Source organism: Protomyctophum bolini (assembly GCF_963924005.1).
Source record: "Protomyctophum bolini genome assembly, chromosome: 9".
NCBI lineage: Eukaryota > Metazoa > Chordata > Actinopteri > Myctophiformes > Myctophidae > Protomyctophum > Protomyctophum bolini.
The window spans coordinates 10,852,077-10,879,576 of record NC_137870.1 but is presented as its reverse complement, the minus strand read 5'-3'; the positions used below and the strand labels follow the sequence as shown (position 1 = coordinate 10,879,576).

The window sequence follows — 27,500 nt, the reverse complement described above, 5'->3', positions numbered from 1 at the left end:
CTACACTCTTATGGAGTCAGTCGCTTACATAGGTCCCTCTCACTAATATTGCCAGCCAATTACAATGTCACGTCACCCTTGTGATCATGCGTAAGTCATCCCCAAAAAATAATTTATCTGCAACAAACGGTTTTCGCATTTGCGGCACCAAAATGCCGTTGGTGTTTTAATCAGACCAGTCCGGAGATCATGTGTGCCGATTTTTTTTAGATTTGTACCAAATCTGTAGGAGGAGGAGCAACAAGTGTGTTCTGGAGTTACGGTTCAAACGTAAAGTGGGCTGTTATAGCACCATCATGAGGCCAACCGATAACATTATAAGCTAATTCATTTTAGTAATTATTATGAACCTACCCTCCAATTTTTAAAGTAAAGTACAAATTCCCCAATATTGTACTTAAGTATAGAATACTTAACACCTTGAGGACCCGGGCCTATTTAATCCATTAATAAAATGTGCCCATCGGCAGCAAGCGCCTCTAGGCTGTAGAGCGATGCGATCAGTTTTCATAGCACTAATTTGACGGAGATTATCAATCTCCGTCTCGGGCACATGACCTTGACGGTGATTTACGTCATGGGCCCCGATGGTGTTTTAATAAATGTACTTTAGTTACTTTTAGCATGCCTTCCATCCATCCATATCCGATCTGTCCCTTGGATCTGCTGCGTCTGTGTTGCTCTGATTGTGAGCTCTGGAAAGATGCTATTCAAGTTATTATTAGTGGAATCGTATTGTGTGATTACACACTTTCTTTCTTCTCTTCTACCACTCGTATATGCCCTTCCTTCACACTTCTCTCTCTCTCTCTCTCTCTCTCTCTGTCTCTCTCCCCCACAAGGTTCTTCACATTGTTACCCCTTTCATGGTCTCTCTCTCTGTGTCTCTGTCTTGGCATCACATGAATGAATGATGCCCACATCTTGAATTCATGACCTGCAGCCGTGCTTCTGCCACCATTATCCATCTGCACTGTATTTATTACTCTTTCAAATGTGGTGGATGTTCTTTTCCTTCTATCTCTCTCTCTCTCTGTTCCACGTATTGCACACACACACACACACACACACACACGCACACGCACACGCACGCACACACTTACACACATCCTCCCCTATACACGTGTGCGGTGCGTGCGTGTCATCACAGCCCAGGTGTGCGATATCAACCGCATGCCGAGGCACAGTGCGGCGCTGGCCCGCTTACCGCATGTCGATAATTAAACACCCTTAACCCATCCAGATGGCTGCTATCTGATGCTAGCGTGGCAGAGAGGCTCCAAACCACAAGATCAGCCACCTTAGCCACATGCTAGCTACTGTAGGTACAGCACACTGCCTGGCTGCTACAGAGGCTCTGCTTCTCCGGAGGTGACAATATAGTGACGTGCGACTGCTGTTGTCACTTTCATGTGTCTACTGTCTATGAGGTGACAGTACTTCATTAGACACCCTGGAGTCGTTTTTATGTGCAATGGTGTATTAACTTTGTATTTAGGGTTTCTTCCTGGAGGCTGAACCCTTGACAGTCAAATGGGCCAATGAAGTAAACAGTAATATAGTGACATCACACTATCAGCCCCTCCCCTAACCCCTCCCCCTTTATCATACAACTACAGCTGTGGGTGCGGCTTCAGTTCATGTGGATCATCACCCATCACCACCCACCAGGCAAACCAGGCATACTTAATGAACTGGTGGGCGTGCCCACATAAAAACAACATTTTAACAAATACTGTACACTTTTTTGAAAATATTATACCTCCTTATATAACAATAAGACCTGATGATCATGTTTTAGGGTGGAACAAAATCACGGCACTCCATCTTTCAGGTTCCAATTTGTATACTCTCTGAGTCACAGACCCATAAGGGTCCTGTAGGATAGTCCAGATCTCCTGGCTTACTTTGAGAACCACTGACTACTTTCATTTAGAACATTCAACTGATTTTCACCGTCCGTTGAAACAGTGGCTTGTGAAAGATGTTGAGGACAGAGAATATGATAATAAAGAATTTAGTTCCAGTGGAAAAACAAGCATGCCACCAGAGCCACTGCTATGCAGCGTGCAATATGTACACGTACTGTAAGAAGACACTTAATTGGGTCGTGCTGTACTCTAGAGACCCCTCGTTTATCTCGAGTTAAAACAAAGTCAGAGATAAGACTGCGCGCCGCCCACTCGCCACACTGTGCGAGAGATGGTCCCACATGTCTTAATGTAGCAACCTTGAATTGTTTCAAGGATCTATCTTCAACAACAACAACAACAACAAAGCTATTGTTTTATAGATGTGCAGAAAATCACCCCCTCCCTAGAGCAAACAAACCAGATGATGATCTCTCTGTATTCAGGGTATAACCAAGCTATATACAATATGACTTATTCTGAGCTTGACATAACGGGGTCATATCTGTTGGCTGCTCGTTCTGCCGTCAGAGGGCACACTTTGTGTTGGTGCAGTGGAGGGAGGGATGCCTGCCTGCCTTCATGGTATATACATTATATGGAATAGGTCATTGTAACACTTCTCTCTTCCTACCTCTCAGGCACTCTCTCACTGTTTGCTTGTCTCAGCAGTTAATTCCCTTAACTCCAAAACACACTGCACTGCAAATGTGTCAAGGGGGCACTTACATCTGTTATTTTCTCCTCTCTGCTCTGTTCTTCCTGGTTGAACTCGGCTCACCTTGTCTCGCTCTCGCTGGCTTTCCCAAGTTGCCCGGCCGTTTTCTAGTTTGCTTTTTCTGACTCTCAAAACAGTGATGTCTTCTGTATTGAAGGTCACCTTTCATAGCAGCGGGGGAGGGTAAACTCTGTGAACCAGCAAGTGTTGCTCTTTTCTTTGCGCTTTCATTTTCTTGCCGCCTTTAACTTATATGGTAATATACGGTATAGAGAGGGTATGTACGTGCATAAAGTGAGTGGCAAAGTGCATTTAACGTTCCATAATAGCATCGTTTAATGTAAGTAGTAAGTAAGTACATTTTATTTATAAAGCACCTTTCTTAACAAGGTTACAAAGTGCTGTACAATGAACACAATAAAATCAATCAAAATTAAAACAGGACAGTGTACTGATACAAGGAAAATAGAGTACAACATTTTCAAGGAAAATGTTTCCAAAATAAAAACGTTTTCAACAAACTCTTAAAAATATTGACAGACTCAGCGTTTTTTAAAGTGCAAGGCAGGGCGTTCCATAATGTAGGTGCAACTACTGCAACAGCACGGTCACCCTTTGTCTTTCGCTTAGTCCCAGGAACTATTAGGAGGCCTTTGTCAGAGGATCGCAGGGATCTCACATTGACCTTGGGGGAGGCAGAAGATCACTGCAATCTAATGCAATCAGATACTTTTTTCTGTGTGGATGTACAGTATGGGCTGTCAAGGCCAGAAAGTAGATTTTTGCCACTCAATATAGGCGTTCCCGCATAACTTCCGGGTTTGATGATGATGATGATGTCATGTGCATACCCTCTATGCGTTCATAGCATTGTCTGTTTATTAATTGTTGTTCCATGCTGGAGTGGTGGGCAACTGTGATATCTGACCATAGCAGGATTGATAGATTATTAGGGCCTGTGCATTATGTTTAATACACCATAAGACAGTGGTTCTCAAAGCGGGTATATGGGGACCAGGGGTCCCTGCAAGGGGGGGGGGGGTTACAGGGGGTCCCTAGCAAAAGGTTTGATAGTCAGGAACCAATGGGAAGTGTTACGGTTAGAAATGTCTTGCAAATGTCTTTTTCAAATGAAATAATTAATTAAAAAGGTTTCTCAGTACTCTTAACACTAATAAAAATCCATCCTTAAATTGATAAACAGTCCTATTTGAAAGGAGCATACTTTGTGTTTGACTGTGTGTTTGTCCTCAGGTAATGCCAGGTGTGTGTACGTGCGCGTGTGTGTGTGCGTGCATCTGTTCGTCCATGCGTCGTTCTTCAATCTGTCCTCATCAGTGTAATTGGCTGAACAAGTTACAACCGAGTGGTAGCTAGCGCAGGAGGGAGGAGAAGTTCTTAAATCAATACGCGTTTGATGCTGTCTGTTAGACATGTGAGGCTGCATGGGGAGAGTAGACGAGGAAGGAATTCAGATCCAAAGACAAAATACTCCTGACAGAGGTGTCTGTCAGCTAGTCATACTGACGGCCTAGCCAGATTGGCTGCCACACACGTGGCCTAAGCCAATGGGAGTGTAGTATGATTGCCATGCCTCCTAAGCTATGCCACACGCACCGCGAGAGGGCTGATTTCCGCACCACAGCAAGCACGCTTTACCACCGCAGCCTCGAAGCGACAACAGCTGCACAACAAAACAGTCATTGAACCACGCACAGAACGAAAACAATGGCCGTGAGGCGCGCTGTTGTGACACACAGACATACACGTTACTAAAATAATAAATAATCATACTAATATGGGGGGGAGAACACAACGGAGACAGCGCTTCTGACAAATATCTGACAAATATCATTTCTTGTTCTTGTTTATAAGACACCCTGATAGCGTTTTAAATATGACGCTTTTTGTTTCACTTCCAAGCTTTTGCTGTTGGTATATAGGTTCAAATGTAACGGGCAGTATGTTCCTCTATGGGTGCCTATAGGTTTCTATGAATGAATTAATCCACGTTTCTTTTCATCTTCATTTCACAGAATGGTTTGCTTACGGGGAGCACCATCCCCTGGCGCTCCCCCTACGTATAAGTGAACCATTCTGCTCATTTGATTAACGAACTGGGGTTATACTAAAGTACTAAAGTGTAACCTTCAGATATGTCTGTCTGTCTGTCTCTCCGTCCGCCCAACTGTCCGTCTATACGTCCGTCTCTTCTTTCCATGACCAGCGCAGCAGCATACAGTGTCTATGTGGGTGGGGGTGGTGGGGGTGGTGACAGCCACTAAAAAGGAGCAATGAAGTGTCATCCAGATTGATGGGGCAGGTCTGCATGTGTCTGAGCACCACTGTAAATCAGCCCACGAAGAGACGGATGCATGTACGCCCACGCACGCCACGCCACACACATTCGCATTTCTGCTCCATAAAGCCAACCTTTATCCATAATTAAATGGAAAGGCATGCCTTTACAGTACAGACTTGAGCTTTACCGGACACAATAGCAAGGCTAATTAAGGTCACTCGTCGTCATCTGTGTGAATTATATTATGCTTCACTTCCGTTCATTTTGCGGTTTCATAATGTCATTTTGTATTGATCAGGAAACACTGAGCAGTTATAGGGCTCAATATATTTAAATTGCACAGTAATTCCTCTGTTGAAGTCTCTCGGAGCTTCTGGGTCTCTCAGAATTGAATCAGAACTCAGGCTTCCAATAGACTCTCCACACCCACTATATATAGCCATGCATCTTACACTGGTCTGCATTGCACAATGCACACATTGCTACAGTCATTCTTTTTTATGGGACTAGTTCTAGTGTTTTAAATAATAAATGCAGGTTATGACACTGGCAGGTTAGTGCAACATATAGTAGTGGAAACCATTTGTTATTTGGTGGTTTTACTAATACTACAGGGAATGGGTCCAATCTCTTCGAGAAGATCAGATCACCTGATTGCATGCATGTTTCAGGAGACAATATCTCCTTTCATTTTCCCCACATTGGTCACATACTGTACTACTGTACATGTATACTGTCTCCCATGCAGCCCACACCGAGTCGAATTAGTCTAATCTACATTTTGACCTGCATCTTTCTTCACTCTCCCACTGTCCCACACCCCCAGACTAAATGTCACTGTCCGGAACACGGCAACACACAAACGCCAATGAATCCGCTTTTGTTTTCTATAGCCGTGCTAGGTGTTTGAATTAATGTTGCATCCTTCTGTTTGCTAACGGTGACCTGGTTTCATTCATAAGGCTCATACAAACCCCAATAGATGGATACAAAAAAGACAGAGAGAGAAGATGACAAAGCAGACGCAGAAATGCCATGAAAAAAAAGAATAATACCCGCAAAAAGGTGTTTTTCACTCTTCTTACAGAGTGATACAAATGTACCCGTCATTTCGGAGCATTTTGTATGTTATGTTTTATTTCCGTAACACTGACCACTTACTGATATAGTCCCATGCTGGTGAAACTCAATAAGATGCCACAGGCCAATGTCTGGATATTATGTCAAGACAATCATTTGGAGGTGTTAAGAAACGGAACGCACGCAGTGCACACACACACACACACACACACACACACACACACACACACACACACACACACACACACACACACACACCGGCCCGGGACTCTTGAGACAAAGTGAAGCTGATTAGGGTAGTCAAAACTAGTGAGGTGAAGACTTGGGCTCTCGTCAAACTGTCTCCTCTGGCCTGCTAATGGGACAGGCTTCGTTTCCTCTCTGACAAGACGATGACATGACATGGGGACAAGCTGCCAGGCAGACCGGCCTCTATAGCGCCAGAAATGCTTGTCTGTCCATCCGTCAGCACAAAAGAGCGCATGTACTGTAGCATGCTCTGTGCCGGGCTGCGTCCGTTGGTTAGACATGCTAACATGTACTGTAGCATGCTCTGTGCCGGGGCTGCGTCCGTTGGTTAGACATGCTAACATGTACTGTAGCATGCTCTGTGCCGGGCTGCGTCCGTTGGTTAGACATGCTAACATGTACTGTAGCATGCTCTGTGCCGGGCTGTGTCCGTTGGTTAGACATGCTAACATGTACTGTAGCATGCTCTGTGCCGGGCTGCGTCCGTTGGTTAGACATGCTAACATGTACTGTAGCATGCTCTGTGCCGGGCTGCGTCCGTTGGTTAGACATGCTAACATGTACTGTAGCATGCTCTGTGCCGGGCTGCGTCCGTTGGTTAGACATGCTAACATGTACTGTAGCATGCTCTGTGCCGGGCTGCGTCCGTTGGTTAGACATGCTAACATGTACTGTAGCATGCTCTGTGCCGGGCTGCGTCCGTTGGTTAGACATGCTAACATGGACTGTAGCATGCTCTGTGCCGGGCTGTGTCCGTTGGTTAGACATGCTAACATGTACTGTAGCATGCTCTGTGCCGGGCTGCGTCCGTTGGTTAGACATGCTAACATGTACTGTAGCATGCTCTGTGCCGGGCTGCGTCCGTTGGTTAGACATGCTAACATGTACTGTAGCATGCTCTGTGCCGGGCTGCGTCCGTTGGTTAGACATGCTAACATGTACTGTAGCATGCTCTGTGCCGGGCTGCGTCCGTTGGTTAGACATGCTAACATGTACTGTAGCATGCTCTGTGCCGGGCTGCGTCCGTTGGTTAGACATGCTAACATGTACTGTAGCATGCTCTGTGCCGGGCTGCGTCCGTTGGTTAGACATGCTAACATGGACTGTAGCATGCTCTGTGCCGGGCTGCGTCCGTTGGTTAGACATGCTAACATGTACTGTAGCATGCTCTGTGCCGGGCTGCGTCCGTTGGTTAGACATGCTAACATGTACTGTAGCATGCTCTGTGCCGGGCTGCGTCCGTTGGTTAGACATGCTAACATGTACTGTAGCATGCTCTGTGCCGGGCTGCGTCCGTTGGTTAGACATGCTAACATGTACTGTAGCATGCTCTGTGCCGGGCTGCGTCCGTTGGTTAGACATGCTAACATGTACTGTAGCATAAAAAACTAGGTTAAAACTAACCCGTGGCTCCCAACATGCGTGGCAAGTTAAAACTAACCCGTGGCTCCCAACATGCGTGGCAGGTTAAAACTAACCCGTGGCTCCCAACATGTGTGGCAGGTTAAAACAAACCTGTGGCTTCCTGTGAGGTTAGGTTCTTCTGATGGGTTACTCATGTGTCTGCAGGCGTACTGTGCACGTCACAGTAAGAAGTTAATGAGTGTGTGCGTGTGTGTGTGTGTGCGTGCATGCAGCGTTTTGCTCCTTTTTGGCCAAACAGTATCTGCTCCTTGGCGTGCTATAGCTTAGCTCCCAGTCCCAAGTTAACACCTGCCAGCACGGCCTTGAGATTATGCTTGATGGCTCTGTTTGGACAGGACACCCTTGTTTGTGTGTTTGTTCCTAGGAATTGATTGTGTGTGTGTGTGTGTGTGTGTGTGTGTGTGTGTAAGTTTGTTTTCAAGGCGCTTCATTGTGTCTCTGTTTTGGAAGAGCCATTCAAACAACAAAGTGTGTGTGTGTGTGTGTGTGTGTGTGTGTGTGTGTGTGTGTGTGTGTGTGTGTGTGTGTGTGTGTGTGTGTGTGTGTGTGTGTGTGTGTGTGTGTGTGTGTGTGTGTGTGTGTGTGTGTGTGTGTGTGTGTGTGTGTGTGTGTGTGTGTGTGCGCGTGTGTGCGTGCGTCCGTCCGTATGTGCACGCGCCTTACCGATTTTATAGTCACTGTCACAAAGACTTAGTGAGTTGGGCTATCGAATGCCAAGTGAAGCTTGCCTGTCACTTCCATTCACACAGTCAGTAGGATGTGTAAATGCTAGGCTCTAACGAGGCAGAGACCTTGGCAGTCTCTCCCTACGGGCTTGTTAGCACGTCTGTGTTAGCAAGCACAATGCACACGAGGACACATGTAGCATGAAACACATTTTGTTTAATTGCCGTAGAGTTTTGAAGCCATAATAGTGTTAGTATGCCCATAGTAGTCAATGGCAGAGTGCATGCTAAGTATTGGTGTCCTTAGCTCGGTGTACGTATTCAGGAGTCTTTGGGGGACAATTGCAGGGTTAGGGAACCGTAGCATCAACAGGCCTAGTCTGCCTTGTACAATCATCCCCAGTGTCTCCCCCATGCCATGCAGCCCACAGTGGGATTGTTAGCTCTTCTCCCATTTAGCCGACACACCGCACCGCTCCCCTTATACTCCTGTTAGTGACCCCTTTCTCTCATCCATTCTGCTTCTGAAAAATATCCTTTGTTGAGGCGTCAGGGGGGAAACAATTTTATGGCACCTGAACCGAAGCGTTAAAAGAAACAGTATAGGGTGTGACTGAGTGACTTTCTTCTCTTCCTGTACCCATAAGGGTACTCTTATAGAGTCAAATGAACACCCTTGATTTGGGATGTGTAGCTAGCTTCCCCCTGCGGTATTACCAAATGTAGGGTATGACTCTGGAGACGTTGGATAGCCATATCCTCATGTACACTTATGTATGTGTTGATGACTAATAATAATCATAATAATACAAGGAAGTCTAACCTGCTAAACTCACAATCCTTACTCTAATCCTAACCACTAGGGAAAGGGTGGGCAACGAACTCTTTTAGATCTACAAGTTGATCAGACTGTTATTTTGGGCTTCCATCGTTCTATAAATTGATGTCTATTATTATATACCACAGAGATGTTACTGCTCTCGTACGCACGACACAGTCTAATATCAGCAAGATAACGCACAAACTTGTTTGCACACGGATTAAAAAGCAGACATTCCTTTGAGCTGTAGCTGCTATAACCACAAACAGAGCACAACATGGTGACTTATTTTTGAGGACAAAACACCACTAATTATACTAAGAACCTGATTTTGTTTTGCGAGCAGGAAAACAACGCGCACATACATACACACTGTGCCAGAGGGGAGTGAGACGACAACTCAAGCCGCAACTCATTAAGCCAGGCAAGAGCTTTTAAAACAGAACAAACAAGCTGAAATGAATTGATGTCTTGGTCCCTGTGAGACAGACAGAGAGGGAGCCAACAAAAGAAGGGGAGCGGTCTCAGGAGAGAGAGTGAACGAGATAGAGACTGTAGATGGTGGGGGGGGGGGGGGGGGACGACGACAAACAGGAGAATGTATGCAGAATTGTGACTTGGCTGGAATAGGGTACAACCAGTCAAGACAAACAGTGTGTTGGCAGAGAGACACGAGGAATGGAATGAACTGCATCTGTCTCTATCTCACTCTCTCTCTCTCTCTCTCTCTCTCTCTCTCTCTCTCTCGCTGCCTCCTAAAGATTATTTGTGCTCCACTGTATTTGTGAGGGATGGGGCAAGGAAGGGGCAAGCGAGGAGATGACATACATGTGACACGGGGTCCCCGAGACAAATTTGAACATGGGATTATGTTGTCAGCGCAATAAGTGCTTGAGCCACCAGAACACTCCACTCAGTCAACGTCAAGGCTTGGTTGGACCCTGACAATATCACGTCATGATGTCAGAGAGAGAGAGAGAGAGAGAGAGAGAGACCCAGGGGATACAACTGTCACCACCCCAGAGTCGGACACAACAGCACACGCACAACAGCACAACAACAGATAGAACAGCACACGCACATGTGCGCACGTGCACACACACACACACGTGTGGTCACAACAAATCTGTTCACCACAGCATACGTACGTTACGCACGCACCAGCGGTCTACACACCAGTGCAATGCTGTGTGCTGCACGCACGCACGCACGCGCACACACACACACACACACACACACACACACACACACACACACACACACACACTGAATTTGAATTATTTTATTTGGATCTGCACAAGAGGCGTAATACAATAGACCCAAACACTGATCAGAATTAGGTTATACATTATATGGTCCAACCAAGCTGCTGCACATGCTTAACACACAGAGGGAAAAGAAGAGAAATAAAAAAATAAATATATATAGCACATTGTTGACATACTATACTATTACTTGATACTACTAGACAGGATGTTTGTTTTGGGTTTTTTAAGCCACCTAGGGATAAATGAAACACCTTCTCCAGACAGACAGACTGCCCATAGTAGCTGAGACAGAACAGTATGTAGCCAGCTTTTTTGCATTTGTTTTTAGCAATCCACCCAATTGCAAACCCCTGAGCACAAGTTTATGGACATGGCCCAGACTTCCAAATACAAGGACACACACACACACACACACACACACACACACACACACACACACACACACACACACACACACACATACACATCTGGCACTTGTCCTCCTTTCAACTTGCTCAGGGAGCATTCTCTTTCCATATTTAATTCCCTTTGTTTGATGCCCCATGAAAACAAAACCCCACGTTTTGGCAGACCTCGGCCCCACTCTGGAGAAATAACATGCCAAATGTGCCATGTGTGTGCCGCGGTCCCCCCCAATCAGGAAGTGGAATTCATCTCATTGTACCGCCATAGTGTAGCGGAGCTGTGTGGCGGCCTCATTAGCAAGCCACATTGTCACCTCGCCAGTTCGCTGCCATGTCATGTGTTTGGCGTTGCATATCCACAGCCCGCATCCTTCCAACAACAGACCTTTGTGTTTGCGGTTTGACACTGAGCCACAAAACATGAAGCACAACGAATCAACGATCATTGAGAGTTGTGGAAACCACAAAGTAAAAGCACTGTAGCTTCACTACATTGACTCCCGGTTGCTTTCGGGATTGAGTGTTAATGTTGTTTTAGGCCTTTGCTTTTCTATTTTTCTCTGTTGCTCTGTAAAGCACTTTGAGCTGCATTTCGTGTCGTGAAAGGTTCTATACAAATAAAGTGTTATTGTTATTATTATCCAATTCAGGGCGGGAACCCCTTTTGGTGTTTTAAGCATTATGTTATACTTTAGCTATTGAAACATTGCAGATCTACAAGCCCATAGCACGGCACCGAGTGCCACGCTATGAGCTTGTAGATCAGATTTTTCTTTTTTATCGTGAAAATGTGGCACAAATCTTTAAATATACCGGTATATTCTTTCAGAGCGGACGTTTTTAACTCAAATTTTTGCTTCTGGGGGGTCCCTGGAACAACATATTTTCAGATGGGGGTCCGTGGTCAAATACAAACTATTCTGGGGGTCCTTGACATGGAAAGACTTTGAGAACCACTGACATATAGAAACAGAAACATACTGTAGGTTTTTCTGAAAACTGGCATGATTTAGAAGACATTTAGTAGAATCTGGTCTCGGGTCTATAATTGGGTTGTTATTTTACAGCGACCTTGGTTTGACGGGTGGTGGGCAGGATTGGATGGCACTGTCCTCTAGCCGTCTTGAGTTGTGTATCGCATTCTCCCCTGTTTTTATTAGCAGCGCCGTCTTGGAGAGAAGAGACAATTACCTAAATGGAACAAACAGTTTTGGATCGGCGAAGGCACGGCATAGCAAACACTATATGTCTCTTTATATTGAGTGGTATGGATTAGGACGGAACGCTGCCTCTGATTAGAGGGCACAGCCCAGGAGCGTAGCTGAGCACCACATGAGGCTCACAACATCCACGTACAATTCCACCAGGACTGGATTATCTACCCCAAACCTCATTATCTACCCCAAACCTCACTGATATATAGTCAGTGGTGGTGGACAAAAGTACTCAAATGTTTAGGCCTGACGTCGAAATTAAAAAAAAGTCTTCTGAAAGAATATATATTCAAAGATTTGTGCCTCGTTTTCACGATATTTCAAAAATAACAGACCTACAAGCTTGTAGCGCGCCACTCGTTGGCGCGCTATGAGCTTGTAGATCTGCTATTTTTCAATAGCTAAATTACAACATAATGTTTAAAACACCAAAAGGGGTTCCCGTCCAGAATGGGTTAAGTCAAAAGTATCAATACTGTAATGTAGATGTAAAGTAAACATCTAGTAAAAGTCTGGAATTCTAAATGTACTTCATTGAGAGTACAAACGTATTGGCATCAAAATTCTAAATGTACTTAAAGTACAGAAAGTTGAAAGTACTCGTTATGCAGAATGTCCCATTTCAAGTTTTAAAATGTGTAAAAATCAAAAGAACAGATCTAACTGTACCTAAGTACAGTACTTAAGTAAATGTATTTAGTTACTTTCCACCACTATCTATCCCAAACCTCACTGAAGTAGTTGGTCAAGGCAACTGCACACAGCAAACACATCTAAAACTATCGAAATTTTCACCTTTATGGCCAGAAAAATAATGAAGTCTGTGTGTTTGACTAGGGTTTGACTGGATTGCTGAATTCCTACAACACCCATAATGCTTTAGTGCACTGCCCCTCCTTGTGGAGAGGGAGGAGGCTACATGGAGTTGTGACTTGTAGTCCTGGAAGGAAGTGAGACCACATTTTCATGACCAGGTTTTGGTCATGAACATGGTGTCATGACTAACATTATATAATGAAAAGAAAAATCACGTGTTTTGCGTCCTAAACATCATTAAAAAGTGGCCCTTTAAGCATGGTTACTGAGAGGCATACTGTACTGTATGTCGTTGTCAACTTTCACACTTTAGAGGTGACTGAAGTGTGCTTTGAGGCTCTGGTTCCCGCTGTGGCAATTACTGAGAAAATGTCACGGCATAGTTATTAAACTGTACAAAACATAGTTATTAAACTGTACAAAATAAACTGTACAAAACAACAATGACTCATTAGAGGTTTTTGAGTCCCTATTGAAGACTCACTTTTTCTCTGTGGCCTTCGACAGTGCCTGATTATGTAAATGTTTTACTGTCCATAGCTCTATTTTCTTTTCTTATTTTGTCTCCCTGTTCCTCCATATTGTTGCACTTTTGTTATGTACTGTTCTGTCTTTTCTATTTTTATACCTGTACAGCACTTTGGTCGACCATAGGTTGTTGTGATGTGTGCTATATAAATAAACTTTGAGTTGAGTTGAGTTGAATGCTTCTACCTCCTGTACTACAGTAAAGCACAAATTGTACGGTACATCAGGATGCAGATCTAGTAGTGAGTGTGGAGATAAAGGTGTTTTCTATATAGGCTAATATAGTAACACTCATATAAGATCCATGACAAAAACACATTGGTTGGCCACTTCTCTTTAGGGATGCTTTACTTTTAACTATAGAAAGACTATACAAACGGCATCATTGAGCCTCGCAGTCCCCCTTTCATGACGACGCCAGGCCCAGGAAATAATTCCCAATATATTTTCCCCATAGACATAAAAAATATATATTTATTTAAAGACCTTTTAAGCGTTGTACAAAGCCAACTCACTGGAGTTGTGACAAATCGTGACAACAAACACAATATTTTTAAAATAGTGAAATCTACAAGCTCACACGCTATGATCATCCATCAGGCGACTATGTGATAATTGTTTCCTATATACTTCTTACCGTAGCTGTATGCATAAAGAACAGTTTGCAGATTGCAGTCTGCATGTCCTGGAATGTAGAACACGAACTCTCTCTCTCTCACACACACACACACACACACACACACACACACACACACACACACACACACACACACACACACACACACACACACACATGCTAGCACTTTTGGGAAACACCTAAAGCTTGCGAGCCCCCCTGCTGGGATGAAAGCACATGTTTACGGCTTCTAGTGCACATTGTGCTGTTCGGAATGTCTACGAGTAAGCATTCTCTGCTTACTTATGTGTTTTACTGTAGGCGTGCATGCATGTGCAGATTTGTGCACACGTGTGTGTGTAGCGTAGCGTGTGCGTCTGTGTGAGTGATTGTGTTCACGCACAGGACTCTGGTTTTGTGCGTACGTGTGTGCATGTTAGCGCACAAATACTGTATGCGTGCATGGACTTCTGTATGCGTGCATGTGTGTGTGTGTGAGACTATTGCATTTTGATTGATCACCCTCACACACCATGGGGTCAGTAGTGAAGGAAGGGGGCGGGAGGCATTGAGGGGATATGAAGAAAAATTATTAAAAGAATGAAACAATGAATGCGTGTCCTGGCAGTATGTTGTGAGGAGGAGATTGCTTTCAGTCAGCGCCCACACCCCAAGATAAGGGCGAGCGAGCATGGCGTCGATACGGTGTGAGTGATGGAGAGAGAGGCTCACTGTGCAGTCTGCAGGGAGGGACGGAATGGGACGTTACAGTCATACTGTATAACTTTAGTTTCTGAGCGGTGCCTATAACCGACTGGCCTTGTCTGTCTGTCTGTCTGTTTGGTGACACCTCTGTTACTGTATAGAATAGATCCATTACACTACAGTGTCTGTATAATGGTCTGCTTGGAGTACGAACAGCTGCAATATTTATTATTACTCCATACAGATTCTGTCCAAACATCACACAAATCGGTACACATCTCTATTAGCGTCTCACTGATGAATTGAAAATGGTGGACCCTGTTTTAGGTGTGCATCATCATGGTTCGTCCACAAGCAACAGTTTTTGTATCGACTTGTGCTTTCGTTTGAAATGTACCATGTTCTATACATCAATTTCAATCAATCATTCATGTGGTCAAAATGGATCTGTCCGGTTTCTGAGCGCGGTGCCTGACCGCTCCAATGACTGACCTGAGCACATATCTGCAGCCTGCAGTGTTGTTGAGCAGCCTTTAACACAATCAGCCCCGGGGTTCCCGGAGGCGGATGAGAAGTCAGAAATGAAGCGTTTAGTATATCTGATTAGATTAGGAGATACATTGTTTCTGCAGCGGTAAACGGGAAGTAAACGGGACCGCGCATGAACGAAGAGCCAAGCGTACGGTGGCCTTGGAGTCACACTCAAATAAAAATCACACCCGTGTGAACTGAGTGGTGCAACTCCCCTCTCCCCCCTTCCTCTCCTCTCTCTCTCTCTCTCTCTCTCTCTCTCTCTCTCTCTCTCTCTCTCTCTCATATTAGCAGGCAACAGTGCAGCACTAATACTATCTCTCTCTGTTTCTGGCACAACAGCTCCCCTACTGGTACTCTATAGTCATATACTGGTGCTCATGGCCACATAGATACATAGGTGAACACCACATAGGTACATAGGTGAACACGGACATTGCTGTTCTGTTCCTTGGAGTGGTTGCACCACTCAAAAAAGGAAAACAAATCACAATATTCTTCTCTCGTTTGATCATTGAAGATGACGTGTACATGTACAGTACACGTGTCATTGCAACCCGTCGGTTGGATTGCTTATGACGTGATGGACGGAACTGTTAACGTCCTTCCTTTGTGCATATCCTTACAATTCTATGCCTATACAATTTCACAATGTTTTCCATCATCTCTGTTGCCCCTCCGTCTCTCTATTTGGGTTCTCTCTCTCTCTCTCTCTCTCTCTCTCTCTCTCTCTCTCTCTCTTTCTCTCTCTCTCTCACTCAGGTTCATTTGTTTCTGTCATGGTATAATTACCGGTACTGACCAAACAATGAAAAGTAATAGGGCAGAGCCCGCACAATTAGCATATCAAGTGCAGGGTCCTGTCGGACACACACACACCTAATTACCATGTCAACACGCTCATTTGGCATAATTGGCACAGGAGGACTGGTGTGCCCTTTTTTCTAGTCTTGCGTAGCCAGACAACTATTCCACTTCCTCGCAATGCGACGCATTGTGAGCTTGTAGATTTCTTTACATTCTGCATAATGACTACTTTTACTTTTGGTACTTTAAGTACATTTGTTAGGGGCGCCTGCTGGCCAAGAGGTCCAGGCGCATGCCACATATAGACTCTGGCCTGACAACGCGTTGTGTGTTCGAGTCCTGTTCATGACGACCTCTGCTGCATTTCTCTCCCCTCCTCTCTCTCCCTCTTTCCTTTAAGTAAATGTTTTATACCAATACTTTTGTCATTTTGAATTACGGACTTGTACTTGTAGCAGAGTATTATCTCTACATTGCAGTGTTGATACTTTTTCCACCATGCTCTTTTCTAACATGCTCACGTTGTTGTTCTTCTTCTCGTCCTCAGGTCTGATCACCACCACGTCCAGGAAACTGGACCGCGAACAACAGGCTGAACACGTCTTAGAGGTAAGAAGAACCAACCGTCTGATGACTGATTACCGTCAGATCGGTTATTTTTGCCAGGCAACACAGTAATATATGAGGAAAAGTTACTGTGTTACTTTGTGTGTGTGTGTGTGTGTGTGCACGCGTGCATGCTTCATCAATTAAATTGCCTTTCATTGAGATCTATGGCAATGGCGTGATAACTGTTATCAGGGGCTGGAGCCAGGCTAGGAGAGGGAAGAAAGGTGATGACATTGGCATGGTACAGTACATGGTACAGTACATGCTCTATGCTAAATGTGCCAGCTCTTTAGATGAGAACAAATCCCTTCTCCATCTGTCTCATTCCCCCATCCGTCTACCCTTGACTCTTCCACTCTCTCTTAGTTGTTCTCAGTGGAGGAGGTGGTATTAACCTATTTTGGGCGGGAACCTTTTTCGGTGTTAGCATCATGTTATGCTTTAGCTATTGAAAAATAGCAGATCTATAAGCTCACCGAGCGGCGCGCTACGAGCTTGTAGGTCTGCTATTTTTGAAAAATCGTGACATTTTTTATTTCAGAAAACTGGAGGATTTAGAAGATGTTTTTTTTTAATTTCGAGGTCAGGCCTAAATGGGTTAAGTTGGTGATGTAGTGCAATCGAGCGGGTCTCTGAAGTATATGTGCCGACGGAATGCGGAGTGTGTTTGCGTGCGTGACGTGCGCGTCTGTTCATCACGTGTGTGTGTGTGCGTGACGTTCATCTCCATTAGTCAATAATTGAAGCAACCTATCTCTATTTACTCTTCCTCTGATTGTGGGTAAATGCCTGCCACTCTCCGAACCGAACCATGAGTGTTTGTGCGTGGTGCACATGTGTATGCGTGCCGTGCTCATGTCTGAAAAGCCCTGCCTTCCGTTACCCCCCCCCCCCCCCCACAAAACCGGGAGTCATAATCTTCCATTCTTACCTCACGCTGGGACACCTAAAGTCTCTCTGGAAGCGATTATATTCCAAACGAGATGCTTCCTGAAGTCAGAAATGAAGACAGAACGTTGCTCTTTGCTCTCATGGAGAGCGCCCTAGATTTAGTTATAAGCCATTCTAATCGGGCCGCAAACAAGGAAGTGAACGGCAGTGTGCATGCGCAAAACACAAGGAGTACACTGCAGAAGGAAATATCATTTAATATCTATAAAGAAGACCTAAGGACACCTACCGTACCTATGCATGTCCAAGGCACCACGTGGTTTTGATTCCCAGGACGTGAATAGCTTTAGCCTAATTAGTGTTAACCACTAGACACGGACTGAAAACAAAGTATTTTTCTCTTGGCTGTGTTTAACAGCATTATGTTCCCCATGATGCTGATAGATGGATCCTCTGTTCGCCCCCACTTCTTGTGCATGTTTCATCTAAATCAAATCAAGGGTAGTTAATATCGTCTGTACTCTCAAAAGTACGGTTGTGTTTGTTGTGCTTGCCGGGCTGAAAGTGGTTAATCAAATTATTGAAGCAGAGGCTGGAAAGAATGAGCTTTGAAGTGGGGTTTTGTCAGATGTTAAACTTGTGATAGATGTAAGTACAGACATATGCAGAATAATATATTAGGTAGAGTATACAGAGCGATGGAAAGACTATTTATATTCTGTTGCTTGTTGTTTTCTATTTAGGAAGGTGCTGATTTATCTCAGCACAGCATTTTCCTTTCATTGAATAACAAGGTAGTTTAGAGTTGGCACATCGCCGTGGTACTCAGAAAGTTAGAATGTCAATTTACTAGCTAGAGGTAAGAAGAAACCCCAATTTAGGTACATACTGTACACATTCTTAGTGCTTTATTTGCCTGACGTTTTGCAGCACATAAAAATAAAAAGATTGCACGCATGCACGCACGCACGCGCGCACACACACACACACACACACACACACACACACACACACAGAGGAACAGAAGAGAAACTGCTAGACTGAAGCCCTTTCATGGAGTGTACAGTAGCTGAAGGGTAAAGAGAAGGGACTCATATGTCCACCAAAAAGGATCCAGTGATGCCACTGAAGAAAGGCTTTTGCTCCTCGCATACTCGCCAAGTTCAAAAGTGTGTGTGCCTGTGTGCGTGCATGCATGAGTTGCGTGTGTGCGTTGTGTTGCGTACGTGTGTGCGTGCGTGTGTGTGCATGAGTGCGTGCGTGTGCATGTGTGTAGGCACGCGTGCGTGTGTGTGCTTGAGAAAGATGTGGAGGAGAGGATAAGTTGCACATCTCCGGAAGGACCATCCATCCCATACCTCCCTCCCTCCCCCCCTCTCGTTTTTTCTCTCTCTCTCTCTCTCTCTCTCTCTCTCTCTCTCTCTCTCTCCCCAGTTCTCTTGGTGTTGTTGTACAGTTGTCGGGGTGACTGTGGGGTGGGCCAATTTTCATTTGCCAGAGACACGGAGGGGAGGCAACTGACGGAGACAAAAGGAAGATAAAGGGGCACAGACTGTCAAGTCATCACAGAAGTTGGCTCCCGTTTCTTGGGAAATGTGGCACTTTCCAGAAAACTTGCCTTTCACATCTTATTAGGTCTACTTTGTCACAAAGTTTCATTTGTTTTCACTTTGCGAGATGGAGGAAGTCACAGCAGGTTGATGCATTGTCCATCTTACACAGTGAAATCCTCAAATGGAAGCCTCATTTGTACATTCTTCAGACTTCAGCATAGATTTGACTGTGCGTAAAAGTGCTCGCTGTCTTGTGAATACAGCAGAGCAGACCAACATCAACCCAGCTCCATCCCGCCCGGGCTCCCCCACAGTTTGTGATCTGAACCTCTCTGAACCCCTAATTGCTACCGATGTGTTGTTCAAAGTAAACTTCAGCCAACCATAGCATGAGAAGCATTCTTATCATCTTCAGCTAAGAGCAGGTGTCCACAAAATCTAAGAACGTCAGGACTCTCTGCTTCGCTGTTTAGCCAACTTGCAATTGCAAGCCAGGAAATGAGAGAGGGGGGGGGGGGCAGGGGCCCGTTCGCAAATCACTCAACTAAATTTATAGAAGAACTGGTAAGGTGCGTAATACGTGCGTGCATGGATAGACAATATTGTTTATTAGATACTATCAGCAATTGCTATTCGAACAGTGTTTAGAGCAGTTTAAATCATCGGAGCCAGAGCTAATGAATGATCATTCCTTGCGAGCCATAACATATGCACCACAACACACTTCATCAGCTATTAATATGCTGTATATTTGAACTGCCAATATCATAAGTGCTTTCTCCTGCTTTCCTCTAATGCTGCGTTCACACGGTCAGATGCTGCAAAGCTACAGTCTGCCATTCATTGTCAATGGTAGCCAGCAACATGAAGATGCAAAGATGCATTCAACGTTTGTAGCTACTGCAAAAACAGCTACAAATACACTGTGTATAGCTTTGCATCTTTGTATCTTTTTCATATGCCCATGTGAACGCAGCGTAAGGCTGCTTTTCTCTAAAGGATAAGTCCTTTACAGGGTCGGTAAAAATCCAACGGATGCAAGCAAATATAAATATGATAGGTTGCACCGTATTTTAGCTTCCCGTCGCCAGGCAACGCTTGCTTCCATGGTGTGACGTCATCGAAATTCAAAAACTCTTTAGCTGCGTTTTTCTCAGAATTGAGGATGATATGGGGTGAAGCTCGATGTTAGATGCTCAATAAAAACGTATCGCATATGAGCGCTTCTGATGCTGGAGAAGGTGATCAGCGATGGCTCTGAAAATAGACTATTACTACTTCCGGTTCACGGGGTCTTCTTCGCTGCCTTTTTTCGTGCATTCTGTTCAATCTGTTGGCACTGCCGCCACAGCACCGGTGTTGATGGTGCCATGGAATCGGTTAAAATGACAATGATGACTTCATGCGTCAGAGCGCTAGGCTCATGCCCAAATGGTGAGTAGCCTGAACAGAACTGACAGGCCCCATTCAGCTAAATGTCTGGGGACCGGTGAGTAGCCTACATGAACAGAACCGACAGGCCCCATTCAGCTAAATGTCTGGGGACCGGTGAGTAGCCTACATGAACAGAACTGACAGGCCCCATTCAGCTAAATGTCTGGGGACCGTCCATGTGGACATGTAGCAGACAAAGAGGGACCCTGAATGGACTGTCTTACCTCGGAGATTCAGTCATTGTTTGTGTCCGTGAGACTTGTTCATTGGGAGATTTCTGCTTGACTTTACGAAAGTATACGAATGTCCGCAGACAGTGCTACAAGCTACAATACGATACACATGTTCATTTTGTCCAAAAACAAACAGCAGCACAGCTTGCAGCAAACAGAAAGCCTAAAGTGAAAACACACACATAAGGACTGTGTAGGACGGTGACAGATTAAAGAAATCTGTAGGTAAGCTCCAAAAATAGTTTGTTTAGAGAGAGAGAGAGAGAGAGAGAGAGAGAGAGAGAGCTTGCACAGATCTGCGTGATATCCGCACCAGGAAGTGATCAGGAGAGAGTACAGCACACTGACAGGCACCTGTTTTAGAACCATGCCCGCCAGGCACGCACGCACACACGGACGAGCGTGCACATGTGTGCACGGACGCACCCACGCGCACCTCTCTGAAGTGGGGGAGGGGGGTTCTAAAACAGGTGCCTGTCTGGGTGGGTGTGGTCTACTCTCTCCTGATCGCTCCCTGGTGCTGATATCACGCAGATGTGTGGCACTGGATCGATTAGATCTGTGGCACTGGATCGATTGGGAAACTGAGATAAAGATGGATTGGGAGTTTCACCAGCTGTCAGCTGAAAGAACATCTTCTGAGTGGTCTCTTCTCTGTCAGCAGAAAGAACAACTTCTGATTGTTCTCTTCTCCAACCTTTAACACGTTGTTTCAGTTCTCTTCTCTCTCCATCTCCAACCTTTAACACATTGTTTCAGTTCTCTTCTCTCTCCATCTCCAACCTTTAACACATTGATTCAGTCTGTGTCCATTCCAGTGGCAGGGGATTTTCACTGAGGTGCAAAAAATTACCCCGGGCCTTAACCGGACGTTAGCTCACAGATAACGGGCCTTAACCGGACGTTAGCTCACAGATAATGGGATACCTGCGAAGTCCTATCGTGGGAGGTAGATAAACCTTGTTTTGATTAGAATCGGAATCTAGGATTAGAATCTTAAAATCGTGAATGTTGAAATGTTTGAGAACCACTGAATAGTATAGACGTGAAGAAGTCCACATACCACCAGCTCTGACAGTATGGTAAACCGGTTCTGGTCCACATATCACCAGCTCTGACAGTATGGTAAACCGGTTCTGGTTCACATACCACCAGCTCTGACAGTATGGTAAACCGGTTCTGGTCCACATATCACCAGCTCTGACAGTATGGTAAACCGGTTCTGGTTCACATAACACCAGCTCTGACAGTATGGTAAACCGGTTCTGGTTCACATACCACCAGCTCTGACAGTATGGTAAACCGGTTCTGGTCCACACATCACCAGCTCTGACAGTATGGTAAACCGGTTCTGGTCCACATACCACCAGCTCTGACAGTATGGTAAACCGGTTCTGGTTCACATACCACCAGCTCTGACAGTATGGTAAACCGGTTCTGGTTCACATACCACCAGCTCTGACAGTATGGTAAACCGGTTCTGGTTCACATACCACCAGCTCTGACAGTATGGTAAACCGGTTCTGGTCCACATAACACCAGCTCTGACAGTATGGTAAACCGGTTCTGGTCCACATATCACCAGCTCTGACAGTATGGTAAACCGGTTCTGGTTCACATACCACCAGCTCTGACAGTATGGTAAACCGGTTCTGGTCCACATAACACCAGCTCTGACAGTATGGTAAACCGGTTCTGGTTCCTCAATGTGGCACCTGGTTCCTCCCGTTCCGGATCCCAACCTCAGCTCCAAGTTGTTTTCTCTGCACCACCATGTCAAGCAGACCGCTTCTCTCTTCTAGACACCACCATGTCAAGCAGGCCACTTCTCTCTTCTAGACACCACCATGTCAAGCAGGCCACTTCTCTCTTCTAGACACCACCATGTCAAGCAGGCCACTTCTCTCTTCTAGACAGACGCATCCTCAGCTCCATGTTGTTTTCTCTGGACCACCATGTCAAGCAGGCCTCTTCTCTCTTCTAGACACCACCATGTCAAGCAGGCCTCTTCTCTCTTCTAGACAGACACCATGTCAAGCAGACCGCTTCTCTCTTCTAGACACCACCATGTCAAGCAGACCACTTCTCTCTTCTAGACACCACCATGTCAAGCAGGCCTCTTCTCTCTTCTAGACAGCACCATGTCAAGCAGGCCTCTTCTCTCTTCTAGACAGACACCATGTCAAGCAGACCACTTCTCTCTTCTAGACACCACCATGTCAAGCAGGCTGCGTCTCTCTTCTAGACAGACACATAATTTCTAGAGTCCTACTGTAGTCTCACGTAGCCAGCCTTCATCTGCCTTTGTAATGCATATTGCCTCAGGCAGATTAAAGTCTGGCCCCTCTCAATTGTGGGAGGACTTCACGGCCGAAGTGGTGATGAGCCGCAACCAGATTCGTCTGGAACCATGGCTATAACCAACCATCCAGTATGCAAATATGGGGCGGGACATTGCGTAAAACACATCTAATGCTGAGAGGGACGAGACTATTATCCACACAGTGATATTAGTATCGTTATGCAAGTCTTAAGTGTTCTCAGTTTGTCTTGTGGCATTTTCAGGACTGACGGTATTCTTAATTGAACACAACTATAAGTGTGGCGTGTTACATTGTATCCAAATCTTAGACAGGGTGCAAAATGCCCTGTCAACTTATGAAATAAATATAAATTTAATGTTCATTGGCTAGCTCCACCTCAAGCCTTCCCCTCTTTTATTTTAACGCGTCAGGCTCTTTCATCATTGAAGAGGTGTAGTTATAGCTTAAATTAATTAGCTGTCAAGATTCCGGAAATAAGATAAAAGGGAACGCTATCTGACAATATGTTCCATTTATCAGGGAATGACGGAGGAGAGTGGCAGACGACAGTAATTAGTTTAGCCAGCTGTTTAGCAGGGTGCATTTATTCTGTCTTGCACTGCTGCACATGTGCATCTATATCAATGTATAATGTAAATTTGCGTGAATGCAGAGTTCAATGCAAATTCATGATAATTCTGGGGGTCAGTTGAGCACAACTGACAGAAACAGGTTTTTCAGAAAACTGCATTTAGAAGACATTTTGTAGAATCTGGTCTCAGATCTTAATAGGTTATGTCCGATGTCTTCCTACCCTGCCCCGCTCCCCCCCCTCTGCCCCCTACAGGTGACGGTGACGGACGGCGGACCGAGCCCCAAACAGAGCACCGTGTGGGTCATGGTCCAGGTACTGGACGAGAACGACAACAAGCCCGTGTTCCCCGAGAAGGTCTACCAGACCAAGCTGCCCGAGAGGGACCGCCGCAAGAAGGGCGAGGCCATCTACCGCGTGTTCGCCTACGACCGCGACGAGGGCCCCAACGGTGACCTCTCCTACAGCATCGTGGACGGCAACGAGGACGGCAAGTTCTCCATCGACCCCAAGACCGCGGTGGTGTCGTCACGCAAGGCCTTCACCGCCGGAAGCTACGATATCCTCACCGTGAGTCAAATGAAGTCGACCTTTATTTATATAGCACATTTCACAGTCACACAACCGAAATGGACCAAAGTGCTTCACAGGAGAAAATAAAACAAGGCAAATGTACATCAAGCATTACATTACAAAAAACAACACACAGAAGTCATAGACAACAGGAATGCGTAACCATTAACATCAGATAACATTAAAAGTCAGAGAGAAAAGGTGAGTTTTAAGAAGGGACTTAATGAATTGGGCAGCTCTAATTTATGGCAAAAGCACGGTCACCTCTTGTTCTGAGGGTTCAGGATGTTGTCACAGTCAGCAGTGACTGGTCAGCAGACCTCAGAGCTCTGGGTGGGTTTGTAAGTTCAGCCGTATATGGGTATTTTGGTACTGGTGAAAAGTCGGTTTACATTTTCCTCATGCTTCTTTCCCCTCTTTTTGTTTTCTTAGAACACGCTCAACCATGTCTTCCCCTCACCCCACAGCTCCTATTTTGAAGGAATCCCGGGGCTGATTGTGTTAATATCATAGACATATAGGGCTTTATGTTATTCCCCTGAGACAGGTGCTAGTAGCTACCTTCCATCTATGTTGGGTCTGTTAAACCCGTTCTGTTGTTACTTTCATGTCCCTGTGCCTTTCTCAGTCGCCTTTTGAATACCTTTCCTTTGTCTGTGACCTTTTTGTTATCTCTCTGGAGAGAGAGAGACGAGTTCAGAATGCAACTCAGAACAGAGTAGACTCTCTTTGTGTTCTGCTTTTATCATGTTTTGGTATCAACTTTGTGATTGAACACAATCGACAATCCATTGCAAATGTCCAAAGGGCACCTTTATGTTTTTGTAGTTTTTTCCGTCTACATTGTTTTGGTGAACTCTGCTTTCATTGTGTTCTCTCATCTGCAGTTCTGCAGACATACTGCAGACTCACTCAATCTTCTGCCGTAGTCTGAAAAGTGAAACCTCACCTCTTCAGACTCCATCTTAGCCCGTAGCACTTGCCGAAGCACTTTCACTAGCCTCAGCGACCTTTGCAGGCGTATGCAAAGGCTAAACTTATGTAAATTAGATAGCATATTATGTAGACATACAGTAGCACTTGATCTATAGTGTATACTCAGAGTCTCATTGTACGGTTATTCTACTGTTAGACGGATGTTAGGCTCGAGTCGTAGCTTTGTTATGGTCCTTGACGAGGACCATAACCAATGTTTATGTATTTGATGTATTACAGTACCATGTGTTGTTGTTGCTTGCTCGCTCTGGATTAATAGCGTCTGCTAAATGCCTAAAGTAGCAATTGTCATGTAGCTCTCTCTATAATTTAACCCCTCCTTGTCGTTTCACCCCGTCATACTCCTGGTCCAGATCAAGGCCACCGACAACGGCCGCCCTCAGAAGTCGGCCACTGCGCGCCTGCACATCGAGTGGATCCGCCGACCGCCTCCCTCGTCGCTCCCCCTGCTGTTTGACGAGCCTTACTACAACTTCACCATCATGGAGAACGACAAGGTGGCCGAGATCGTGGGCGTGGTGTCCATGCAACAGAGCTCGTACCCTTTATGGTTTGACATCACAGGTAAGCCACGACCCCAACAACCCCCCTTTAGGCCAGGAACATGTGGGGGGTGTTGTTTTGATTGGCTTGGAATATAAAGTAGGACGTGTGCCTAAGCTTTGGTGCATGGCGTTTTTTTGGGGCTGACGTCAGTATTGTCGGCGTGTGTATGTGTGTGCGCACCAGGAGCAGTTCAGGTGCTCTGCCTTCCCTGCATGATCCATACAGGTGTGCCCACCGCCCTCTCTCTCTCTCTCTCTCTCTCTCGTCCTCTGCCCATCCCATGGTCACCATGGCCCTTCAGCACACACCGCTGACTTTTGCTATATCTTGCGGGTGACAGTAGTTCAGACTAGTCATTGGTCCGACAACCTCAAACCCTAACCTAAACATAACCACAAGCACGGGAGCAGTGCATGTCCAACATGCACTGCATTTTTAAATAGTTCAAATTGACTAGGTGAACTTGCTAGTTGAACTATTTTAAAATGTTTTTTTAAATAGTACCAAATGGCAAATAAGTTTAGGGGTAAGGTGTTTATATCATAGCACAAGGAGAGTAAACAGTTCCTCTTATCTCTTATCTTATCTCTTGATAATTCTAAAAAAGTGTGTTTTAATGATACTGAAAATAATTCAAATCTCCACCAACTACCAACATTTTGACCGATTTTTAAAGCCAGTCTGACATTCCCCCGAAATGTGTGAACATGGCACCCTCAAATCCGCCTTTGACCTGTCAATGTTCACTCACATGAAAGGTTTAAAAGGGATTATGTCATGCCCAGTTCACTAAGCTCAATTCAATGGTGTGGATATTATTTATGGTAAACCTCATTTGATTGAATGAATTTCGTGCAACAAATGAATGATAATATGGTTAATAGATTTAATTTGCAATGCTAATGCAATACATTATCTACACTGAAAATGCCCTCTGGCCACCATAACGTATGCAGTTATGGGTAGCTGAGTTCATCAAGAGGGAAGCCAGCCACCATTGGCCAGCAGCCCTTAGGCCTTGAAAACGTAGAGCGAAAGGGCTTTTCTGTGTGAAGTCTCTCCCCGTGTACCCTAGGGTAGGTACCCTCACAAAAAACATGCAGTAATCCTGGTCTCTAATACTGCCTCCCCTGGCCAGCTGTTTGGAATAACGTGTTCCTTCCACACGCTACGTCCAACCATGTGAGAAGAACTCCTCATGCATTGAAGGAAGCTCTCCCCAGGTTGGCAGAGGGAGTGTAGCGCCCAGGATTACATTAGACAATTGACACTGGGTGAAAAAAAAGAGGGCAGCAGCCAGGACTGCATTTCCCACAATGCACCATGCATCAGCGGTCCCCTCGTAGTCACTAAGCAGTGGGAGTCAGTGTTTATTCAGGTGGAGATACTTTCTGCCTTTCTTTTTCTGTCTTTCTTTCTGTCATTACATCATGGGTCTTCTTCAACAGGGATTCATCCTCAAAATGTCTTCACTTAAACTGAAATTCTGAGCATCAGAAACCAGGAAAATGGATGTCCATAACTTGACTGAACATGGGGGACAAATTTAATCATACTTTGCTATGAATTAACATTAACCACAAATGAATTGCACTACAGCACTAATACTACATTCTACACAATTATATTTGACCCCAAGTCACAGATTTTTGGCACAGCCTCAGGGCCATTTGCCAAAGCTCACGTCCTCCTTTCTCACATTATGCACTCCT

At 45.2% G+C, this 27,500-nt stretch overlaps 1 protein-coding gene across 5 annotated transcripts in view; it reads left to right on the top strand.

Annotated features, from left to right (window-relative positions):
* Positions 1-27,500, top strand: part of fat3a (FAT atypical cadherin 3a) — a 238,986-nt gene that overhangs the window by 130,096 nt on the left and 81,390 nt on the right. For all 5 annotated transcript variants that reach the window (XM_080772601.1, XM_080772598.1, XM_080772600.1 and 2 more), the window contains exons 4-6: positions 16,606-16,667; positions 23,929-24,243; positions 25,596-25,806. In XM_080772601.1, coding sequence (XP_080628727.1) covers positions 16,606-16,667; positions 23,929-24,243; positions 25,596-25,806 — 588 coding nt within the window. The remainder of the gene's footprint in view (positions 1-16,605; positions 16,668-23,928; positions 24,244-25,595; positions 25,807-27,500) is intronic.